The 24621-nt window shown below is 44.4% G+C and overlaps 1 protein-coding gene across 1 annotated transcript; it reads right to left on the bottom strand.

Annotated features, from left to right (window-relative positions):
* On the bottom strand, positions 1-23665 carry MPHOSPH6 (M-phase phosphoprotein 6). Its single transcript, XM_029608119.1, has 5 exons — positions 23174-23665; positions 12916-13028; positions 5927-6017; positions 1617-1714; positions 1-1057 (listed from the first exon to the last, which is right to left on the bottom strand). Exons 1-5 carry the CDS (start codon positions 23510-23512, stop codon positions 823-825), a joined length of 876 nt encoding a protein of 291 aa, XP_029463979.1. The 5' UTR covers positions 23513-23665; the 3' UTR covers positions 1-822.
* Between the last annotated feature and the right edge of the window lie 956 nt (positions 23666-24621).

The following is a 24621-nucleotide window of genomic DNA, read 5'->3' as shown; positions in this document are numbered from 1 at the left end:
AAAATTCTATTCTTTTAATTGTTCAGCTGAACTAATGTGACCAGGAGGGCCTGCAAACAAATGCACAGTTTGATAACAAAGGTCTTCTTCAACATTTGTACAGGTAGAGGGGCCACAAAGCCCATACTGAGTAAAATGTGCTGGGAAGCAAAAAAGGATATATAACATCCATTACACACACTTTTTATAAAAGCATACCACTGTCACATGGACAGATATTTAAATAAATCAGACAAAATTTTACTTTTACGACCACCGTTCAAAGAGCAACTATCATGGCAGACTACAAAGCTGCTCTATCAGCAGCTCGTTCCTGTCCCTGGTGGAAAGCAGGCACAGAACCACTGCCTTTGCTGAAAACTTACCGCCCAGGTAATAAACCTTCCCTTTATTTTGCTGCAACAGTTGCCCTTTAAAGAGATCAATGATTATTCAGGATAACACAGACCAAAGGTACCAATACCGTTTCTGCACAACATGCTCTCTGGCCTGTGCCTCTGTGTTGTTAACCCCTTGGGTTTTCGGAGGAGATGGCCATGTTAGTCTGTAGTAACAACCTGACACGCAGGCTGGTGGCACATAGACCAATAGACTTAAGCGTCGGAGGACAAGGGATGAAATGGACACTTGTTCTAAAAAAAAAACAAAAAACGTAGGCATCAATAAATCTCTTAAGACTATGTGCATTCAGCCGCTGTGTTGATTTTAGTATTATCAGGTTTCCGGACGTTTTATTTCCATGGAAGGGCTGAGCTGTGTGAAGTGGAAATTGGTCATGTATCCGACAAAGCGGACTGGTGTCCTTGAAAACTTGTGCGCCTCTTAATTTATGTTCCACCAGCCTCTGCACGGTTTCTCTTCTGCTTTGGCGTCTTGGTGGTTGCTGCTTTCCTCTTCATTGTCTTCCCCGCTTTGGTTTACGTGCCACCAGCCTCTGCTTCGTTTCTCTTTTGGTTTGATGTTTTTGTTGTGGTTGCTTTCCTCTTCATCATCTTGCACACTTTGGGCTCTCTTTTTTGTGTATTTTTTCCGGATTGATCCTACTAGGGTCTCGTACCTGCAAAAAGTGTGGAAAGAAAAACAAACAAAAAATCCTGAAACTGCTCTTGGGAAAACTATTTTAAATAAGCCGCTTGGTTAATGAGATTAAAGGGACAGATTCACTGAAGGCGTCTCTCCGATTCTGTGTCTATGGCGATAAAAGCTCAGTGAATCAGGTCTTAAGACCCAGGTGGACAGGCGAAGGCTGCTGTCCCACCATCCCTGTACACCAATACGTTTCAACCCTGATTCTTCAGACACATAAGCTCATTATTTTAGCTGCAATAAATATTCATAAGATGCATCTGCGTGCATTTAATCTAGAAACTGCAGTCTGGTTACCCTGAAATTAAGACCCGTCGGGCACAAGATCCGGCAGGCGCACCTACAGCCAGCCCTGCTGCAGAAGTGTTTTGTCCATAGGGGAGACAAGGGCCAAGTAAAGCAAGACCTCCTCTCTCATCCCCATTTCCACCATGACTGTCATGCAATACATTCATTCTATTCACATGAATGGGCAAGAAATTTCACCCTCCTGCGTCTCTGCTAAATTTTCCATACAGTGTGCACCCTACCTCCGGGCCATTTCTTCATCCGACACATCAACTTCCATTTCGCCTTCCTCATCCTCTTCTTCTGCCTTGTTCTTGGCATTCATCGTTATCATTAACTTCTGAACACAAAATTGAAAAAAAATGGTTCAGGAATTAAAATTCGCCAATCCAATGGTGAAACACAACACTACCCTAATATGTTGCAGTTCCTCAAGAAACAATAAACATACATGCATGTGTAATCCTTTTCCCGTTGATAGCAGGATGAATTAGCCATGCTGTCATGGGAACTATCAATCAGGGCCCAGGAGGCGGAGCTTCTGAGTAGAATACAGAGCTCTGCTCTGTGCGGCTGCGCGTGCCTTCCCACGCAGAAAAAACGGTCTCGCCTCAGTCTGTTTTTTTTGCGCACACGGAGCTAGTTTCTCCTCGGGCTAGTTTTTAAAAACAGAGAGCAATGTCCCAGAAAAGAGCGCCCAGGCTTCAAACCGTGCGGTTGCGGCAAAATCATGTCCATCACAGATGGACATGATAACTGCTACTGCTGCCTGGGGCTGTACCATCAACAGGCCGCATGTCAGCACTGCGCCAGGATGTCGCCATGAGCCAGGCGACAGAGGGGCCATAAGATCCAGGCCTTAAAGGATGCGACGCATAAACTAGCGCATCTGGACGCATCGACGCACCCCAAGGCCTCGGCGTAGAGACATAAAACATCGATGCAGACGAAGCTAACGCACACAAAGTGCTGTTAGACTATCTTCACTCGTTATACACTACGGGACTGGCAACCTCTTCAATCAGAGTACATCTCAGTGCGATAGCGGCCTACCGCCGACCGTACAGAGGACAACCCATCTCGGTCCAGCCCTGTCTCTCCCGTTTCCTGAAGGGTCTAACTCACTTTCGACCTCCGATTTCCAAACCACCGATACCATGGAATCTAAATGTCGTACTAAAGCAATTAATGGTAGCCACCTTTGAACCAATGGAAGCGGTTCACATTAAATATCTTACATGGAAAGAAGTGTTTCTCATTGCTATAACATACGCATGCAGGGTCAGTGAATTACAGGCTCTGGTTCACTACAGCCCATATATGCAATTCTATCATCACAAGGTGGTACTTCGCACACATCCTTCTTTCCTTCCAAAAGTAGTCAGTCAATTCCACTTGAACCAATCAATTGAGTTACCCACATTTTTTCCCAAACCTCACCAAAATGAGAGAGAAAGATTACTGCACACCTTGGAATGCAAAAGAGCACTGGCGTATTATAAACCACGAACGCATTCCGAATCAAGAGCCTCTCAACTATTTGTCTCTTTTAACCCGAACGCTCCCGGTCTACCGGTAGCAAAACGGCCCATATCTAGCTGGATAACACAGTGCATTCAATTCTGTTACACGAAACAAACTTAACCTTGCCTTCGCAACCCAATGCGCATCAAGTGAGGGCAGTATCGGCCTCCCTAGCCCATCTGCGACAGGTGGCGGTCGTAGATATTTGGAAAGCAGCCACCTGGTCATCTATACATACATTCACATCTCATTACTGTCTAGATCAACAGACAGCTGATGATGCTAAACTCGGACAAGTTCTTCTACAGACTATGTCCACCTAACCCTGTACTTGACTATCCACACACTTAAATCACGCATAATACTTTCCTAAATACCTGTGTGCGTGATTGGGAGCTTAGGACTCCCATGACAGCATGGCTAATTCAGCCCTGCTATCAACGGGAAAAAGCAAGTTTGCTTACCGTAAATGGTGTTTCCTTAGATAGCAGGATGAATTAGCCATGCTGACCCACCCACCTCCCTGGATAGTCATTTTTTTATTTTTCGCACTTACGTGACTACGCTACTAAATCACAGACTGAGGAGAGACCGTTTTTTCTGCGCGGGAAGGCACCCGCGCAGCCGCATAGAGCAAAGCTCTGTATTCTACTCAGAAGCTCCGCCTCCTGGGCCCTGAACCAATGGAAGCGGTTCACATTAAATATCTTACATGGAAAGTAGTGTTTCTCATTGCTATAACATCTGCACGCAGGGTCAGTGAATTACAGGCTCTGGTTCACCACAGCCCATATATGCTATCTATGGAAACACCATTTACGGTAAGCAAACTTGCTATTCCATGCACATGCAGCCTTCAAGTGAGTGAGGGTTTTTCAGAGAACAGGGAGAGGATAAAAATCAGGGTACAGATTCCTTTAGGTTGATGCCAGGCCACATGATGGTAAAAGCTGAATAATTGGGCACACTACATGGGTCACCTGGCCTTTATGTGCCATCATATTCTATGTTACCAGAACCATTTGTCTAATTGGACAAGGACAGGTCACACTGACTGTCACCTGAGAGCAAGTGTGGATTAAAAAAACAAAACTAAAATTAAATAAATCAAGTGAAGCAATACAACTGGACTTGTGCACAGAGAGTGATATTCCAGTGCTTTACACCTTTAAGAAAGTGGTTCATTTTATTTATTTATTTATAATCCGCTTTTTGGGCACTTTCAAAGAGGATTACATTCAGGTACTGCAGGTATTTCTCTATTCCCAGAGGGCTCACAGTCTAACAGCTTGATTTACTAAGCATTTTTCCCCATAGACACAAAATAGGGGAAAAGCATTAGTAAATCAGATTCTAAGTTTCTATCTATCTGAGGCAAAAACCTTGCCCAAGGTCACAAGGAGTGGCAGAAGGATTTGAACCCTGGTTTCCCTGGTTCATAGCCCAATGCTACTCCTCCAGTTCATAGCCTAGGCTATTCCTCCAGTTGCACGCTAGCTGTAGGAAGTGAATCTTTACGTGTGTTTCACTGTTTTTGCTGCGTATAATTCCTGCCACTAGTGCAGAGGTTTTTATTGTACTAGGGTGGGAGCAGGGCGTGCTCTTAGTGCGGGTACGTAGCCCCACGCTTGCTGTTTGGTCTGTGTGCATGTGTGGCAGTCAGTCTGCTGCCCACATTGAAGAATAGGCCGAGCAGACAACCAAAGAATTCCCAGATGCCTCTGCTGTACTGTGGCTGTCAGAGGTGAATGAACTTTGAGTGCTTTTCTGAGCATGACTTGCAGAAAATCTCTGAGACAGATTTGCTGGTAACAACAGGAGAGAGGCCTATTTAATGGCAACATTTACTTCACAATACAGAGAAACTGGGTCCAGGATGCAAGCTTTTGTCTTGCAGATGCATGGTTTCAACGGACAGAAATCAGTTGAAAAGGAGATCCTGTGAGGTGACAGTTTTTAATTAAACCCTGGTGCCAAGAAATGGAATTCAAGCCTAGCTCCTATTCAAGACCCAGACTGCGATTTGTTTACACAACAAAAGAAGAAAAGAAGAACATAGTGCATCAAAGCCAGAGTGATACAGGAACTTGTATGATGGGAGGATGGTTCAGGAAAGACTAGTAAATGAATGGTTTTTACAATTGAATGGGGGGTGTCATCACAAGCATTTCCTATACATGATAGATTGTCATGACAACAGCATAAGGTATTTTTTGTAAGGAAGTCTTTGGGCAGTTACGTCATTCATTCTGGAAGCTTCGGGAATGTTGTATTTTGATTATATAAGTCAGGGCATGTCAGAGATTCACTGAGATGCAAGTTATTACAGATAGAGGGCAGTTATATTGCATCTCCCAGAACACTTGTCTTGGACTTTCTTATAAACAGCTGAATAAATTATATTTTAAAATCTTTTTCTGAATCGAAGTGTTCTGATTGCCCTGTCCCTGTGTACAAAAATTATGTACAACATCCTATCAACAAATCTCACTGGTATCCCCCCCGCCCCCTCCCAGTCAACAATTCATGCTGGCAGCCCTCTTACCACTCCTCCCTCAACCCGATCAGAAGCCCTGTGCAATTGCACTGATGACCTTAGTCCTGCATCCCCCCCACCAAGGCCTGTCCTGGGTAGGAATGCACCTGGGAAAGAAATGTTTAGAAGCCTTATGGAAGCGGGGGGAATTATTCCTAATCACACAGATCTAATACTGATCCATAAAGCAATGCTGTCCAGTATGAGCAAAGTGTCAGCTCCCAATGGCAGAACTCCCACCAAAGAGCTCAAGGTAACAAAGAGGAAAAAATCCTTTCTGGCCTGTAAAGTCAGATCTATACAAAGCAGCAGGAAAGCGGCTATAACTCACACTAAAAGAGAACCTCTCCTCAGTAACTACTGCCATAGATACAGAATGGCATGAAACGAATACATGAAAGGCCACTCATCCTGCAAAGTACAATGAGCAATCAACAAAACATTTACAGTACTTAAAATTCTCTAGAGTGGAGGTGTGCCGACGGACATTACCTCAACTTCTGGATTAAAACCTTTGAAAGACATTCTGCCATAAACCAGGTCTTCGCAAAATACAAAACTTCTTTCTTCTATGATAAATGACCTTAGCAAGGAAAAAAAACCACACAAAACTTCAAAAATGTTTCAATAGAAAATGTAAATTCAAATGACTAGATATAATAAAGTCAAACTATTAAGTACAGTACAGCAGGTTGCCTAGAGTTAGTAATGTAATGTTATACTTACCTGATAACTTACTTTCCTTGAAGACTGCTAGACCAGATTACAAATGGGATTTCCCTCCTCCACAGCCATCGCAGACAGGGAACACTCCTTTTTCATGATCTCACTCAGGGTATAAAGGAGGTGTGGCCTTAGCCCAAGCCAGTAGTCTACTGCCAAAGCTCTAGAAACCCTCTTTATACCTTCTTCTTGAACATATACTATGGGGTACCAGGACCCATTCTGAGCGAGGTTCGAATGCGAGATGAGCGAAGGGTATAGGCAGAAGGAAGGCACTTATCAGTCGCGCCTCACTTGATGCTCTTAGGCCCCTGACCCTCCTTGCCCTGGTCTTCCTGGGTGGGATGCCGACTGGTCTAGCAGTCTTCAAGGAAAGTAAATTACCAGGCAAGTATAATTTTATGTTCCTTATCATCCTGCTAGACCACTCATTACAAATGGGATGTACAAAAGCTCTCCCTTAGCCGGGTCGAGGGAAGAGAGGGCTGCCTTACCAATCCTGGCCTCAAGTCAGCAACTGACTTGGAATGTGTGACCGATTTCTTGTGTTCAAGAAGGTGCAAAGATGGCCACGCCGCTGCCTTGCCAGTTTCTTCTGGGGAGGCTCATATGCTTCTGCCTAGAATGGGGCTTGTGCCCTTGTAGAGAGAGCCTGGAGCCCTACCAGGACCTGCTATCCTAACAATAGATAGGCCAGTGCTATTGCTTCCTTGAACCCTCTGGCATGGTGGCCGTAGAGGCCATCTACCCCCTGTTGGGCACCAAATATCTAGAACCACTTGACAGGAAGTGGACAGGCCTCTGCTTCCTAGAAAAAGCTAACCCAGGCTCGGGAGGGCAGATGGAACCGGTCCTTGAAACATTCCTGGATAAGGATCTCTGCAGCACCAAGCCTGCCCCTCACATGTGTCTTAGCCAAGTGGATTCCTTCAAGTAGGACCGTTCCTGGAATGGTCCTTATATGGCCCGAAGGGTTACCTGCCCCAGACCTTTAGCACCAAATGCTATCGTATTCTATTCCCAACCCGACTACTTGGGGCGCTATTCTGGAGGGGTGACAACTCCTGAACTGCCTCGGGCTCATAAGCCAGACGCATAAATGCATGAGCTGGCCTCACTATCACAACCCTTGGTGAAAGTTTTGGGGGGGGCTGTTGCTAGGTCAGCCCCACCCCTGGAAGTGGTCCTGGTTGCCCCCTACACAGAGCCTTGCCCGGCTCTGGTGACCCGCTTAGATGGGAATATGACTGTAAAGACCTGTTAAGTCTGCACATTTGGAATACTCCTGGCCTCCCCAGCAATGTTCCCAACAGCTGCTTCCATCAAACAGTGGGGGCACCTGTCAGTAACTGGCAACATCTTCCCCCCCCCCCCCACTATAACTTGCCCTACAAGTTTCTAGGACCGTCTCTCTTAGGGCTTCTGGGGTCAGAGTCCTTGGAAGTATCCTCACCAGGTGATACCTAACCCTTGCCCAGAATGACAAGGGTATTGCCCTCTGGGCAGAACCTGGGCTAACTGGACCCCCCTCCCCCATACTAGGTGGGCCCGGCCCACTGCCTGCAGAACTCCTGCCCAGAGGGGCCTATTTTGGTCAGTATATTGACCTTCAGTGCTGATCCCCCCCCCCCCCTTCTACCATGATGTTAGTCTTACGCATACCTGCTGAGACCAATCATCCGCTCGAGAGACTGCGAGTGGACTGTTCCCCACCTCATGCAGCAGGGGATCGAATAGCCTAGCTTTTTTTTTTTATCTACTTCAGTGAGCACTCTTGCTCCTAAGCGGGGTGGGGGGCCATCCTCGACGACATCTCACTACCCAGGTGGGAAGGGTCCCCTTCCATTGCCAAAAGGAATTTGCGGGAGCAAGTGAAATTACTTGCGCCATTATCCTAAAACAAAACAAAAGAGGGATGCCAGTTCCCTTTCCCAGGAAAGGGCATATTATATAGGGGTCATCAACATGTAATACTAACTCCCTTTCTTCCTCCAGAAGACCTGGCGGCCCGGGGCTCAAGGGTCCCTTGACAGGGCTCTAGGATTCACTCTCGGTGACTGCATCTGGAGGTCAAGTGTTTGCTTCTTCGGGACCCAAGAGACAAGAACTCGGAGGGCCCTGCACTGATAGATGAGCTTTGCACCCTAAGCTCAAGCTCTGGGGGCAATAGTTCCCAGCCAGGGAACCTTGCAGCCCCCACCTAGGCCTTTTAGAGGACAAAAAGGGCTTTACCTGGATATCATCCTGGGCCTGGCAGGACAACAGATTCTTTTCTGAACTGTCTGCCCTGGATCAGGCCAATAGCTCCACTCTCGATTGCTGTTACCTAGCCTGAGGGCCCCAATGATGGCACTCGCCTTCGAGATGCCCTGCTAACTTTTTTCCTTGAGGCAGCAGCTGGGCCCTTACTTACTTTACAGTCGGGGCCTTCTCAGCTCCCAGCTGCATCCCAAGCAAAGCAACACATGTAAAAATGGCGCGGCTGAGGAAAACACGTCAGAGATCATTTTTTGTTTCTGGCCCTATCATGTGGAATGAATTGCCGTCCAAGTTGCGTTCACTCGATGATTTAAAGCTGTTTAGGAAACTGCTGAAATCAGAACTCTTTAGGCAGGCTTATGGGCCTTTATGATAAGGTAAGATTTACAGAGATGTGATTTACCAATTGTTTTATTTTATTTGTTCAGTGTTTGTTATTATTGCTATTTATTGCTCTATTGTAAGGTTGTGTTTAATTGTCAATATATTTTGTAATCCGTTTAGTATACATTTTGATATAAACGGAATATAACCTTTTTTTTTTTTTTAAATAAATATATATAAATAAATGCTAAGTAAGACTGAATCATTGGGGGGCTACGAGTTGCACATACTACTTTAAGGGCTGCTGGGGCTGAGACTGCCAGCCACCCTCGAAGGAGGAGTGGCCTGCAGCCCAAATGCAACATTCACTAAAACAAACAGGCATGCCTTGCAGCTGGGGATAAGTAAGTTTGGTCCAAACTGAGGTGAGCTGTCTACACTGACTAGGTTAGCTGAAAACACCTTTCAAAAGGAGTGAACCGGTGGTGCTTGCTGCTCTCCCTTATTAGTATGGAGCTATTTGAAATTACATTGAGCTCATGCACACTCCTTGTTTTAGCTAAGCCTCAGCTGCTAAACAAAGACAATGTGAACAGAAGAAGTGCACACAACTGCAGCCAGAGGCAGCCCATTCGGGTCATTTCCACCACACTTCTTTCCCTCTGTGGCCCCGTAGGACATTGAGCTGTACTGCTGCAGGCTAGAACATTTCTAAGCTCTGAGATAACACCATTACTAATTAACTCGGGCACTGCAAAGGGTTTGGTGGCTTATAATTCCTGCTGGGTCTTAGCTTATTTTATTTCAAATACAAGTCGTTAAGCGGGCTACATTAAAATTTTTTTTCAGTCCATTTTTGAACACAGCACCCTTCTACACTTTTTCTCCCTCACTCCCCCTTCCCCTTGTTCACTCACCCCCTTCCCTCCACTCAGTCTTACTCACCCTCTGTCTCCCACTGCCTCCCTCCCCTCACTCTCACCTCCCTCCCCTTCCCTCAGTCACTCCCCACCCTCTCTCAATCCCATCCCCTCTCCCTCAGCCCTCCTCCACAACTTCTTACGCTTCCACTTACTCACATCCCTCTGTCTCTCACCTCCCCCTCATTCTCCCCCTCCCCTCACTACCTCTCCCACCCCCTACCTCCCTCCCCCCTCACTCGTCCCCACCTCTCCCACCCCCTCTCCACACTCTCTCCTCCCTCTCTCACCTCCCTCTCACTCTCTCCTTCCTCGCTACTGGCTGCCGCTCGACGCCGCCATTGTTGATATTCAGCTGACGCTCGCTGAGACCGACGTGCTTGCCCGCACATGCGCAGTAGAGCTGCTCTCTACTGCGCATGTGCGGCACGTGGGTCAAGCTTCGTTTATTAGGTTGATGTTACCTTCGGTTCAGGGCAAGGAGTCACTGAACTGCAGGGATTACAATTCTACCTTTGCCCTGTCTGAAAAGGGTAACTTTCAGAAGGGGCAGCATACTATTGGCACTTTGCGCACCTAATACAAGGTTACAGCTATTACTGTCATGCCCCAGAGACAAGCAGAACCCAGCAGTATCATGGGGAGCTGGGCTTCCCTTCCCCATAGGGGGATCAGCACTCTCAGCCATGGGCACAGCAGTCACAAAGCAATATAATAGAGTCTGGCTTTTTCCCCTAAGGAAAAAAAGATTCATTACTCACCTCCTCCCCAAGAGCCCCCCCCCCCCTGCTGACAGACAGACACAGCTTCCACTTACTACTTCTGTTCCTTTGCCGGGGAGAGGAACAGAGATGGGGGAAAGGGCAGAAAAAGAGAGCGAGAGAGTGTGAGTGAGAGGCAGCATAACTGCAGTATATTAAAAATAAAAAGAAACAAGGGCTGCCAGGTTCTCTCGAGGCTCCCTAGACCTGCCTGAGGGCCTGGGTTAGCCTCTAGAAATGGAATTAACTTCCAGGGGTTCCGCCAGGGCAGGTACTGGGAGGAAAAATAAATTGAAACTTTTAGTGGCCCAGGAGCAACACTACCTGTCCACATCTTAAGGGGAGCCTGCCAGCTGCTTGCTACATAGCCAAAGCTTTTACTTCAAGAGGAGCATGCAGGGCTGACTCTCTCTCTGCTTCACAGCCATAGCATTAATCTTTCCAAGGGCAGCATGCAGAGGCAAACTGCCTGCTTTGTAGCCATAGCATTAATTACTCAAGGGGAGCATGCAGGGAACTCCTGTCTGCTTCATAGCAATAGCTGCAGGGCTGACCTGGAGTGCTCCATGCAGACTCTATGTAACCGCCTTAAGAGACACATTTCTCCTGACTAGCAAACAAGTGCTTTCACCAAAGCACACCCCAACAGCATTAGAAGAGGTCAGGGAGCTTGCCTGGGGTTTTGACCTGCAGCTGGAGTTAATAAGGTCAGCTCTTTCCATCTCGCAGTGGACCACTCCCAGACCTTGCAATGGTCTGTTACAGAGACTCTCACATTTCAGCAATTTGAGCAACCACCTGCTGAAGGGCATGCACCCAAGTAACACGGTACTGTAAAGGGTGATAATTGGATATAGCTCTGCGCATGTAAGGACTTACCAGCTCTGAATAGCTGGGCTTGTTATCCTGGCTTGCTCAGCTAGGTACCAATTAACCCATGTGCCTGCAGATTGTCATTCCCACGCCAAGCAAGGCTTGAGGTTGCAGTATTCTTACCGGCTTCACCTACTGTGCTTGGGGGAACAAGTAGTTGTATCATACTACTGTAGCATTTAATGCTATAGAAACAGCCAGGAGCATAGTCTAAGAGCAGGGAGTTATACCTTCCTCTGCAGTCGAGAGCATGATGCTACTGCCTCTCCCCTGAATGTGTATATCTATAAGGAAACCAGCTCAGACGCTACTTACCACCTCCAGATTAGGTTCCTGCCTGCTGGTAGCTGACTCGTTTCTACTTACTTATGCTACTCCATCTTAAGAGGAGGGAGGCAGGGATGGAGAGGGCGGAGAGAATCCAGGATCACTCTCTGCAGACAGGTGAAGGCATTGTGCTCTGGGGGAACTGGGGCCATGCATAGTCCTCTGGGGGTTTCGCAGGCCCAAAAGCAAATGGAAAGGACTCCCATGACCTCAGGCAAGGCCTGAGAAATTGCTACAGGAGCTCAACCAGAGAAGGGCCTGGGAGTCTGCTCCCACTGGGAGAAGTCACCCCTTGGGGTAGTTATCCCAGGAGCAACAAGGACTGAAGCATCCCACGGGACACCTTGCCTCTGAGAGCTACGTCTTCTGCACATGTCCATCGGTGCTGGAGATAGAGGAATACTGCCTTTGGCTAGGCCACACCTCCTCTCTCCCCCAAGTGAGGTCATGAAAAAGGTGGCTGTGGAGGAGGGAAGTCCCATGTGTAGTGACTGGTCCAGCAGGATGATAAGGAACTAGGTTTAGCATCTCCACTCACGGCTGAAAAGTTTAAGATGCCTCTGTGGTGGGCAGAGGGTGAACCAGAACGGTTCCTTCACCTCCTTACCAGCACCCTTGCTGCTCTAACTGAAATCCACTTAACTACATGAGATTTCAAAGAATGGGGAAACAGAACACAAAGAAAGAAACAAAACCCAAATTATTTCATATCATAAATGTAAGAGCTGGTTGAACTGGCTCCCAGAACCTCCGCCTTGAAAACAGTCAACCAGATCTGAATTTCAGGAAAGCAATAACCTGTGCTGGCAACTCTCATGAAGCTCTCCTGAAGTGCAGACCTTCCTGAGGTCCTACGGACCCAGCCTTGGGACGTACTGAGACTCCATCCCTTCCCCCAATTTTCTGCTTGGCTGCCATGGCCAAGGGACTCTTGTGAGGCTCCCAACCCTGAAGAGGCGTTAATTTATTTATTTATTTATGGTTTTTATATACCGGAGTTCCTGTATACAATACATATCACTCCGGTTCACAATTAACAGTAATAACTACTGCCGGGTGGCAGTTTACATGGAACAAATCTTGGAACAGAAAACAGAAAAATTTGGTCTAAGTAAAAAGAAAAAAAACAAACTAGCTGGTTCAACTATAAACATATAAATAAGGCAATTTATAATCTTGGATAAATAAAGCATAAGGATAAATACATTAGAACAAAAGGACAGGGATTGTTTAGTTTTGGATCTTAGCTCTCTGGGAATGCTTGCATTCCTCACTGCATCACACACTGACTCACTCCTTTTCCTTCAGCTCCGGAAGATCAAGGTACCAGTGCTCATCACTGATTATCTTCCTTTCCTCCTCTGCCAACTGCTTCTTGGTTTCAGCATCTAGACCCCGTTGCATAAACTGGGAAGAAAGAACAAAAGAGGACAAGCCGTTGCTTTTTAAAGGACACAACATACCCCCCCTTCATCTCAAAATCCCGATAATGAATAATGCAATATGACATCTTATTTGGCTAACAACTCAGAGGTGGCATCCTGATTGCTAATACCCTAAGGGGCCGATGCAATACTATGAGCTGCAGCTGGCACACGGCTTAGCACACGACTGGATGCATGTTCCGGACCGATTAGCGCATCCAAACCGCAGCGGAGCTAATAGCGCTCATCACGTGTAAACTCCATGTACATGAGGGTATTAGCTAATACCTGCGATGCAAAGCATTTCCTGCACAGCCAATGCCTGTGCCCATTGCAAAGCGGCTACTTTTAGGGCAGCCCGGGGCTGGAGTAAAGTTACGCCACACTCAAGGGCTCATTGATAAAAAGACGATATCCTTTCTGCGATTCTTCCTATTAGTATTGTCATGATACTAAGCAGGAGGAAGCACAGAAAGATTACAGCAAAAAAAAAAAAACCCAACCCAAAACAAGTCTAGGGGAAAAAAAAAATTCTGAGCGGCCAATATAAACGCACAGGTTGCACAGTTCAGGCCGTGTATCTTGTGCGTGGATATTTTGCTGGTAGCAGGAGAAAACAGACACTCGTATTGAGCGTCCCAACATGCACTGACAGCCACCTCTCTTGTGCTCTGGATGCCGAGGCGGCGCTAGGGACGCACAATGTTCCCTAGCATCTCCTTTTTAGTGCGACCCCTCATTTAAATATTGCATCTTGAGCCCAGGAGAGGTGGCTGGGCGCATCGGCCTCTAAGTCTTTTTTTCACCCTGTATTTAGTTCCCAATATGAGCTGGAACGCCTCTCCCCCTGTCATCCATAACAGGCTGGGGGTGAGGTGGAAGTGCTACTCCCGCAATTCTGGAACGATCCCCATATTTGGAAGTCTGGAAGGGACAATTTTCACTGTTGCACTGTGCTCTATCATCTCCTGAATTAGCCACTCGGAAGGCAGCTGGATTTGATGCCCTGCTGGCCCTTTTTCAATCCCCAACTATGTAACGATGGTAGCAGTCTAACTTGTAAATACGTAATCATTTGCTGCTCTTGTATCGCTCTATTGCTGGAACGCTCAGCATTTTGTTCCAGGAGAACTCTTGCAACTTCTCTGGCTTAGGGTATACAGTCATTTTCCAACTCACTATTTTGTTTATTCCCCAAAAATTTCAAAAAAAACGAAACTAGGCAGGGTGGCAGAGTCTGGCACAGAGAAGGTGGCATACATCCTCTCACATCCAATCACTGGTACCATTTTCTGTGTCTGTTTTGTAGTTCACACAAACATCTATTTATCTATAATCATAATGCAAGCATAAAATGATTAGATAAATGGCAAGTGACCCTTCTGTGCATGAAATATGTTTAGTCTAGTAACTTGGGAAGTGCAGCGCCTTCCTCTAAATAAGCTGCTGGAGCACTGCGCAGGCAATTTCACAGAAGTCCATTAAGCTGTAGATATGGTCTTGGCAACTCCTCTCTCGCCACTTCAACGCTTTATTTTATTTTTTTTCATCACTACCAAAGTATATTTTAAGAATTGTGCACAAAAAAGATGATCGCTAGCTCTGCAATTACTTTTCCATCTGAAGTTATAACTGGCTACAGTTTCTATTACACTCTAAGTACTTGAAACGGAGGTCTTTTATCTCCACTCAAAGGCTTCCTTAATAAAAAAGAAAAATCTCACTTTATGATGACCGTGCAGAAAGTTTTTACCATTTGTTTCTCTCTCTCCTACTACGTTACAGGAGCTATCAAGTTCTCTACTGTTTCCTTCCTATTATAGTCACCGCTCTTCTGCCACTAGAGTATGTGTGTTACATGTGTGTGTTATGTAATTTGCCAAAAATGGTACATTGGATAAAAAAATCTTTTAAATAAAAAGGAATTCCCTCTGCTCTACCCTTTCCTGAGCTCTAGAGGAAGGGTCAGATGATTCCAAGCTATCAGGGACAGGCGGAATCAGATCTGGTCTTACCTCACTGCACCTATGGCTTTGTGAAATTGGATGTATAACTCCACAGGCACAAAAAGGCAAAACCAGATTAAGCTTAGTTTGTCTTTTATGATCTGGCAACGTGCAGTGGAAACCACAGGAGCTGCATCCAAGATCCTGTCTTGGCTTCCAGCCAGGTTTGCTATGGGGAACCCCGCAGGCAGGGTTAGAAAATTCACAGGTACCAGACTGCCCGGGTGCTTAAAAGAATTGGCCTTCCATCAGCCCAGATTGGACAGCAATTGCTGCTGTGGCTTTGGTGGGCCTGGGCTCAAAAGTGAGAAGCTGCTGCTGTGGATTGGGATTGCATTTCAGAAACTTGGTGGAATGATGATAACCAACAGGAGGCCATAATACCTGAATATAGCGAAATAAGGTACAATGCTAACTTAGATAGCACAAATTCAATATTTAAATAAGAATATATTAAGGCTGTACTATCTAACAGTGGGGAAGTGGCCTAGTGGTTAGAGCAGCAGGCCAAGAACCAGGGAAGCCAGGGTTCAAGGTCTGCTTCTCCCACTGACACTTCTTGTGACCTTGAGCAAAACACTTTGCCCTCCATTGCCTCAGGTACCAACTTGGTAGGTTCCTGACTCATAAGGCTTACCATCTAACTGCATCTGAATTTCTAATGCACCTTGAACTTGGATTTGGAAAGGAGAACAATTCAAAATCCAAATCCACGTGATCAAGAAGTGTTGGAGGAGATTAGAGAAGCTATAGAAAAAGAATCATATGCATGCATTACTTTCAGTTATCCTCACACAGACTGGGTAAACAACATATCCTTAGAGTATGGCATAGAGGTAAAACTTCTGGATATTACAAATGACTGCTCTATGATGCAACTGGCCATGAGGGACAGGTTTGGGGGTAGCACACAGGGTCTGTAATCAAATTCATATCTCCACAAGAGAGAAGAAAATAAGGGAAAAAACCCAAACAGTACTAAACTTTGTGAAGGGGAATTATAAAAAAAAAAAAAAAAAAAAAAAAAAAAAAAAAGAGGGTGCTACATTGAAAGAAGTTCCAAAGTATAATCTGGAGTGTAATATGTTTAAAACTGCATGGAATTTTTTTTTTTGGGGGGGGGGGGGGGGGAGTTTGAAGGGTTTTTTTTTGTTTTGATATTGTTTAGACACAATAACAGAGAATGAGTAAATGAATATCCCTAATCAAAAAGGATGGTAAAGGGCCCACAATAAGTTTAATATCAGAATAAAATAGTTATTAAAAGACAAAATTAATTCCAAAACTGGAATTCATAACCAAATGGAGCAAAAAAGAAAGGTGCCCAAACGCTGTGAAATGACTGGGTAGCAGTCGTTTTTTATGGGATCCAACTAAATAACAGGATGAAATAAAAAGTGACAATACAGCAGACTTAAGAACAAACGAAAGCGTAATGCACCACCAGGACCAGGTTCACAAAAAGTTCTAAAGGAACTTAAATATCAAACTACTGATAGCAACCACTGATAACCAAAAAGCAATGGAGTCTCAGCAAATGTAATATCCGTCTTTAAAGAAAGGTGAAGTCTCACTAATCTGTTGGCCTTCTTGAAGGGTGTCAAAAAGCAAATGGATAAGGGGATTCTCAAATTTACTCCATTTTCATGCATATAAGCATCGCTTCCACTACACTTCATGCATCTGATAAACTGGACTCTTGTCGTCAAAAGATCATGCTCTGTCTATAAAGTAACATCAGCCTCTATTTTTTGGTGCTATGGACTAAAGCACCTACTGCTCAAGTTTTTATTCATGATATAGGTGTGTCATGGACTTGTGTAATGTCATAATGTTTTTTGTTTTGTTTATAAAGCCCAACACTGTTAGCCTTTTTTTGAATTCTGATACATATAACCAATATTTTAATATACCTATCCATAAGGGCTCCAAGATCTCTTTTTCTGAGAGATAATGACCAAAATATAGCCCATTACTGTGACTGTGAAGTTTAGATTTAGGCTTCCTTTTTCCAACCAGTTTTGACCCATGTCAGGATTGTTACCTCTTATCCTGTAACAACTTAGTTTCATTTAAGAGCCCCCGAAGTTGGACTCACAGTAGGGGAGATTCAAGATGGCGCTCTAGAGGGAGGGTGTGTGCATGTCTCTCTCCCCGATTACCTGGTACATTTTCCTAATGCCGCACACTGGGCGAAAGCAAAGGGCCCAAGAAAGGCTGAATATGGATGCCCCGACTCAGGGAACGACTCGAGGGCCGATGGACAAACACATGCTCAGAAGAATTGGGACGCCACGAGAGGAGTCGCTGGAGGAAAGCCGCCGACACGCTAACCCTGCAGAAAGTCGGACAGCTACTCTGGTGCACCCGGAGGTGCTTCCGGGTCATGACAGAGAGGAGGCTCTGCATGGAATGGAGGAAGATCCTGCTAACACGGGACAACCAGGAGTTGCAGGGTTTAAATGGAGAGGAGCCTCGAGGAGGAGAGAGACTTGCTGGAGACTGGGCTGCTCTTCGACAAATTGAAGAAAATTCGGATGAGGATGCGTTGTAGAAAAGCGAGATTGAGCTAGCCCTGATGGAAAGACCAGAAACTTTTTCGCTAGAATCCATTTGGTTAGCTATAGAGACTCTTAATAAAAATGTGTCTTTACAAATAAGACCTATTGTTAGGAAAGTGAAACAATTGGAGCCTCAAGTTTTAAAATTGAAAGAAGTAGTTCTAGAAAATAAACGGGAAGTTGATATGTTAAAAATCAGACATGGGGGAGATGAGAAAGCGCCGCCAAGGCTTGATAAAGGATAACATATTTTCTGAGGAAATTTGAGAACATTGATAATCAACAAAGAAGTAAAAATTTGAGGTTAATCAATTTCCCCAGGAAAATTATCGTCACTCCAGTTGAAATGTGGACTAAGTTTGCATTGGAAAATTTGAAAATGTCTCAAGCTACATTGCCCCCGTTGTCAAAGATTTACTACCTGCCCATGAGGAAAAACGTTTCAACTGAAGGTGGAGAAAAGCAAATGTTGTCTCCATTAAACCTATCTGAAATTTTGGAATCATCAACAGAAGAGGCCCAACCAGCAACTTTATTAATAACTTTCCTACTGGACACTGATAGGGATTGGGTACTCAGAGCTTATTTTCGCAATAAAACAGGTATTTTGGGGTATGAGAGTGCAAATATTCCCTGATCTTGCAAAAGAAACGCAGCTTAGCAGAAAATTTCTAGAATTAAGATTAAAGGTAATACAATTGGGAGTGCAGTTCTCTCTCAGATTTCCCTGCAAGTGCCTCATCAAATTTAAAGATTTAAGTTACACTTTTTTTCAGCCTTTCCAGCTGGAAAAGTTCATAAATGATAAGATGATTGCAATGTCTGAAAGTAGCCGAATCCTATAGTAAGTGAAACCTCATAGAGGAATACTGTTCAGATACATTTCCAATTCTTCCCTAGAGCTTTCAGCAATAAATTGTTATTGTTATGTATTCTCTTCTTAAATTAAGTCGTCTCATGTGTGGATCTCCCCCCCACTGTATTGAGGGCTAAGAGATGTATTGATAGTATTTAAGTTGTTTCTTGAAATGATATTGGGGTTAATGTATACTTTATTATCATACATTGCATTTCCTTTTCAATTGTATACAAATGTATCATTGGAAAATTATAATAAACATAATTAACAAAATAAAAAAGGGCCCCTGACGTTTTTATTAAAAACTTTTGCTGAAAATATTGGTATATTTTATTATTTGGTTCCCAACTGGTGTGCTATGGCTGAAGCACATGCATCCTGCAAAAAAGCCAGATAGAATAAGAGTCAAGGTCCGGCTGCAGTGTTTATTTCTCTTTTCTTCCTGGCCTGCAGAATGTCCTCTCACCAAAAGCACAAGGGGGTGGGGCATCAGACAGCACAACTGCTGGCTTTCTCTGCTACTGAAACTGAGCCCAGTAGTCTTGGAAGATCTGCTGGCCCTGCGCAGTTCCAATTGTCAAGGGAAGCCGGCAAAGGAGGATGCAACAGCACCAGGTAAATGCTGCTTCCTGATTTCTGCCAGTTCCAGGACATGGGGGAGATAAGCTCAAATTCCCATGGGGTGGCAGGAGAGAGATAAAAAGTCATAAGGCATGGGGGGGGGGGGGGGTTGAAGGAAGAGAAGGTGAACAGGTTGGGAACAGCTGCAGTACATAAGAAATTGCCATGCTGGGTCAGACCAAGGGTACATACAACAAGCCCAGTATCTTGTTTCCAACAGTGGCCAAACCAGGCCACAAGATCCTGGCAATTACCCAAACACCAAGAAGACTGATGCAGCACACTGATGCCTAGATCTTTTTCCTTGGTGGTAGTTCCTAATATGGAACTTAACATCGTGTAACTACAGCAAGGGTTATTTTTCCCTATATGCAACACCTTGCATTTATCCACATTAAATTTCATCTGCCATTTGGATGCCCAATCTTCCAGACTTGCAAGGTCCTCCTGTAATGTATCACAATCCGCTTGTGATTTAACTACTCTGAATAATTTTGTATCATCCGCAAATTTGATAACCTCACTCATCGAATTCCTTTCCAGATCATTTATATATATATTGAAAAGCACCGGTCCAAGTACAGATCTCTGAGTCACTCCACTGTTTACCCTTTTGCACTGAGAAAATTGACATTTAATCCTACTCTCTGTTTCCTGTCTTTTAACCAGTTTGTAATCCACGAAAGGACATCGCCTCCTATCCCAGGACTTTTTAGTTTTCTTAGAAGCCTCTCATGAGGGACTTTGTCAAACGCCTTCTGAAAATCCAAATACACTACATCTACCGGTTCACCATTATCCACATGTTTATTAACCCCTTCAAAAAAATGAAGCAGATTTGTTAGGCAAGACTTGCCTTGGGTAAATCCATGTTGACTGTGTTCCATTAAACCATGTCTTTCTATATGCTCTATGATTCTGATCTTGAGAATTGTTTCCACTATTTTTCCCGGCACTGACTTTAATAGATCAGAAATTTCATTTTTTAGTTCCTTCAGTACCCTAGGATGCATACCATCCAGTCCAGGTGATGCTACTCTTTAGTTTGTCAATCTGGCCTACTACATCTTCCAGGTTCACAGTGATTTGGTTCAGTTCGTCTGACTCATCACCCCTGAAAACCATCTCCGGAACTGGTATCTCCCCAACATCCTCATTAGTAAACACGGAAGCAAAGAATTAATTTATTCTTTCTGCAATGGCCTTTTCTTCCCTAAGAGCCCCTTTAACCCCTCGGTCATTTAATGGTCCAACAACAGGTTTCTTGCTTTGGATATATTTAAAAAAGTTTTTATTATGAGTTTTTGCCTCTATGGCCAACTTCATTTCAAATTCTCTCTTCGCCTGTCTTATCAACGTTTTACACTTAACTGGACAATGCTTATGTTTTATCCTATTTTCTTCAGATGGATCCTTCTTCCAATTTTTGAAGGATTTTTTCTGGCTAAAACAGCCTCTTTTACCTCACCTTTTAGCCATGACAGTAATCGTTTTGCCTTCCTTCCACCTTTCTTAATGCGTGGAATACATATGGACTGCGCCTCTAGGATTGTATTTTTAAACAATGTCCATGCCTGTTGAACACGTTTAACCTTTGCAGCTGCACCTTTCAGTTTTTTTCTATTTTCCTCATTTTATCAAAGTTTCCCTTTTGAAAGTTTAGTGTTAGAACTGTAGATTTACTTGTTGTCCCCCTTCCAGTTATTAGTTTAAATTTGACCATGTTATGATTTATTTATCTTTTATATACAGACATTTGTTGGAGTACATCACATCGGTTCACATTATAACAGGTGTGGTAGCATGACAGGGGAGTCATACTATTTTACATTGTAACCTTAAACCTAAATGGATCAACATAGAACAAAAGTAACAATATAAATTAAGCATAGGACGTTGAGGGAGTCAGAAGTTGAACTGGGCTATGGGAATTCTTGAAAAATAAACTAAGATACAATATTGTTGCCAAGTGGCTCCACCACAGTTACCTCTCTCACCAAATCCTATGTTCCACTAAGAATTAAATCTAAAACAGCTCCCTCTCTTGTTGGTCCCTGAATCAATTGCTCCATGAAGCAGTCATTTATTACATCCAGGAACTTTATGTCTCTAGCAAGTCCTGATGTTACATTTACCCAGTCAATGTTGGGGTAATGTTGGTTTGAGTCTAGTAGCATATGTTTGTATTCCACTATATGTTTATCTTTGTTCACAGAATGTTTAAACTCCTGTGGTCCCTCCTGATGCAGCCGCCGCGAAACACGGGACCGTGTCGGGGGACTGAGTACAAATGATTGCTGTTCGAGTTGTGGAGTTGCCATCTTCATTCTTATGAGCTTTCATTTATAATAAAACTAGAACTTGTGGAATTGAAGATTTGTTCCTGCACCATTATTGCTGGGTAATTAAAATCTCCCATTATTATAGCACTACCAAATTGGTTAGCTTCCCTGATTTCTTAGCATTTCATCATCTGTCTGACCATTTTGTCCAGGTGGACGGTAGTATATTCCTATCACTATACTCTTACCCAACCACATGGGATTTCTACCCATATAGATTTTACTGAGCATTTAGTCTCTTGTATGATCTTTATCCTGTTGGACTCTATACCCTCTCGGACATAAAGTGCCACACTCCCACCAAGTTGATTCTCCCTATCATTGCGATATAATTTGTACCCTGATATAGCACTTTCCCATTGGTTATCCTCCTTCCACCAAGTCTCTGTGATGCCAATTATGTCAATCTCATCATTTTCTGCTATACACTCTAACTCTCTCATCTTACTTCTTAGACTTCTGGCATTGGCATACAGACATTTCAAAGTGTGCTTTTTGTTTGTATTAACAACCTGCTTTTCAGTTGTTAGGGATAATTTGGAAATCATTAGCTTTGGTGATTTTTTACATATAGGTATATGGACTATGTTTGCTTTTATTGGAACCTCTCTGTTGGGATGCCCTAACTCTGTTTCATTAATATCCTTCAAGGATACATTTCTCCGAACCATGCACTGCTGAGTGACTGTAGGCTTTTCCCCTGGTTCTAGTTTAAAAGCTGCTCTATCTCCTTTTTGAAAGTTAGTGCCAGCAGCTTGGTTCCACTCTGGTTAAGGTGGAGCCCATCCTTTCGGAAAAGTCTTCCCCCTTCCCCAAAATTTTCCCCAGTTCCTTACAAAACTGTCTATCTTACAAAAGACACGCTGCACAGAAAAGGCAGCAAAAGATTAGGATCATGGAGCAACTTCTACATATGGCTAGACAAAAAAACCCTTAAAGACTCTGCCTTACTAAAGAGACAACTGAGGCGGAGATAGGAAAATACACAAAGTTATATAGAGAATAGAGAATATCAATAAGTACCCATTTTCTATTCCTTCTACTACCAAAGGCTAAGGGATTACAGATTTAAAACAAGGAAGTATTTCTAAACAGAATTAGATAAAACGTTTAGAGAACAGAATAATCGTGGGCTATTTAATGCAGAATAGGAAATGTTACTCCAACTTCACCATATTCCTAACCAAAAACTGCTCGACATTGGATAGGTACGAGAACTGATGGCCAATTTATGTATCACACACATGCTGCTTGCCACTCCCAGAGACAGGACAGAACTGGCAGAACTTTGAATTGATTCAGTTTGGCAATTCTATGCCCTTACGTTTTGTTAAGCCCCCCCTCAAAATTGTTTCCATGTCCTCTCCCTCGAGTATGTTTTACTGCAGTTGCATGCATGGTATGCTGTCATCTGCCCCACTCTTCTCTCATACAGTATGTAATCAAATTTTCCACCTCACCCGAGTCTGAACCTTTCCTGGTTTTGCCTGGTTAGAGCTGTAGTCCAACTTTTCTTAGGGGAAAATCAGAAGAATTACATGATATAAAGGCAGCGGAGACACGACCTAACACACAGGCTCGCTCTCTCTCTCTCTCTCAAGCAGGAAATTCCTGTTCACTGAAAAAAATTCTCACCATCTAACGGCCCCTCCTAAACATTCTTCTGGTTGCAATGCATGGTCAGTGGGATCAGTAATCATCACCATCTCAGGAAGTGGGCCTCAGGCCAAGGAACCTACCTTCATCCGCAACAGGTTCTTGGACAGTTTGCTCTTCACATCGACGGCCATGCTTGGGTTTTGTGACAGCCAAAGGGGGAAGCGCCGTAAGAAAGAGAAAAAAAAAAAAAAGACAACAGCCTCCCGCCCTTCTCCGGGACGCTGCTCCGCTCCCCGGTTACTCCACGCGGATGTACGGGTACGAGAAGCTCGTGCGCGGCCGAGACAGTAAAAAAGCAACTGCGCATGCTCGCCGCAACGACTACTGGGTAAGGCCCCCGAACGATGAGCTAAAGTGAAGGGGAGGAGGAGCGGGGGAAGGTTTCTCGCGGAAGCAATACGCACATGCGCCTCGTCCATTTTTGGCGCGTGTTAGGCGGATGCTTGTTCCGGAATCCCTTGCGTTCCGACAGAGCCCGCCCGCGCGCGCGCGCGCGTCCCCTCCCGGCGTGGAGAGGCTGCCGGAAAACATCGAGCGTCGCCTGGGAGATGGTGAAAAGCAGAAAGCAGTTGGGCTCAGAGAGGCGGATGGGCGGCTTTGCCTTGGGTAAAAAGAGATATGAGAACGAGGTTAGGATATGAGAACGAGGCTAGGATATGAGAACGAGGTTAGGAAGACAAGAGACCACTCGGACCACTTAGATTGGGAAAGGAAGAGGCGCCAAGATCGAGCCCGGGTTGGCATTATGCCCGTGAGATTCAGCGGCTGTAAATGAGACGTACTTGTAGTGTGATAAGCCAAAGCCCGTAAGCTACGGTACGCTTCCTACCTAATTCACATTTATAGCATGCATACAATTTAGGGAAACAGCAAAATTATTATGCCCAGAAACGAATAACTCTTTAGTTGGCAGCTTCCCTCACAGCTAAAGCTGGGTTCATTTATATGACTATTTTTCATTTTTAAACTGCTATTGGACATATGCAACGCTGTACTGACACATACTGGAACCAGAGTGAAAATACATTTTTTTTTAGGTAGTAGTTCCAACAAAATGTTTGTAAGCAAATGGTTTTGTTCAGCAATATTGGGTATAGACTTTATTTTTCATGCAATTTAACAGCCCCAAGCTTAAATTTGACATGGCTATCAGAACTAGGAAATGCTGCCAGGACTGGTCAGATGGTGCACTGTACTGGGGCAGGCCCATATTTAAGATTACAGTGCCCTTAAGTAGAGAACTGGGGGCTGAGGGTTTCTCCTCTAGAAATTAAAGAGTACTAGCTTTTGGGCATTGCTGGCCAATGCCTAAATTTGGCCAGCAACTGGTGGTGTAACTTTGCAACTGTAAAGTACAGCACAGTATTTACAGAGGAGGTATAAACATAGAAATGACGGCAGAAAAAGACCAAACAGCCCATCCAGTCTGCCCAGCAAGCTCCCACACTTATTTTCCCATACTTATCTGTTTCACCGACCACCAAGTTCAGGGCCCTTGTTGGTAACTGTTTGATTTGAATTTCCTGCC

The sequence above is a fragment of the Rhinatrema bivittatum genome, chromosome 7 (genome assembly GCF_901001135.1).
Source record: "Rhinatrema bivittatum chromosome 7, aRhiBiv1.1, whole genome shotgun sequence".
Lineage (NCBI taxonomy): Eukaryota > Metazoa > Chordata > Amphibia > Gymnophiona > Rhinatrematidae > Rhinatrema > Rhinatrema bivittatum.
The sequence above is the reverse complement of the archived record's forward strand: the minus strand, read 5'-3'. Positions and strand labels throughout refer to the sequence as shown.

What these genes read in the sequence shown, in the direction of transcription:
- MPHOSPH6 (XM_029608119.1), bottom strand. Translation starts at nt 23,512, where the DNA reads ATGGACGAGGCGCATGTGCGTATTGCTTCCGCGAGAAACCTTCCCCCG. An exon ending in CCGGAGCTGAAGGAAAAGGA is followed by an intron (nt 6,018 to 12,915) that starts GTGAGTCAGTGT and finishes TTCCTTGCTAAG; the next exon opens with GTCATTTATCATAGAAGAAA. An exon ending in GTTTTAATCCAGAAGTTGAG is followed by an intron (nt 1,715 to 5,926) that starts GTAATGTCCGTC and finishes TTTTGTGTTCAG; the next exon opens with AAGTTAATGATAACGATGAA.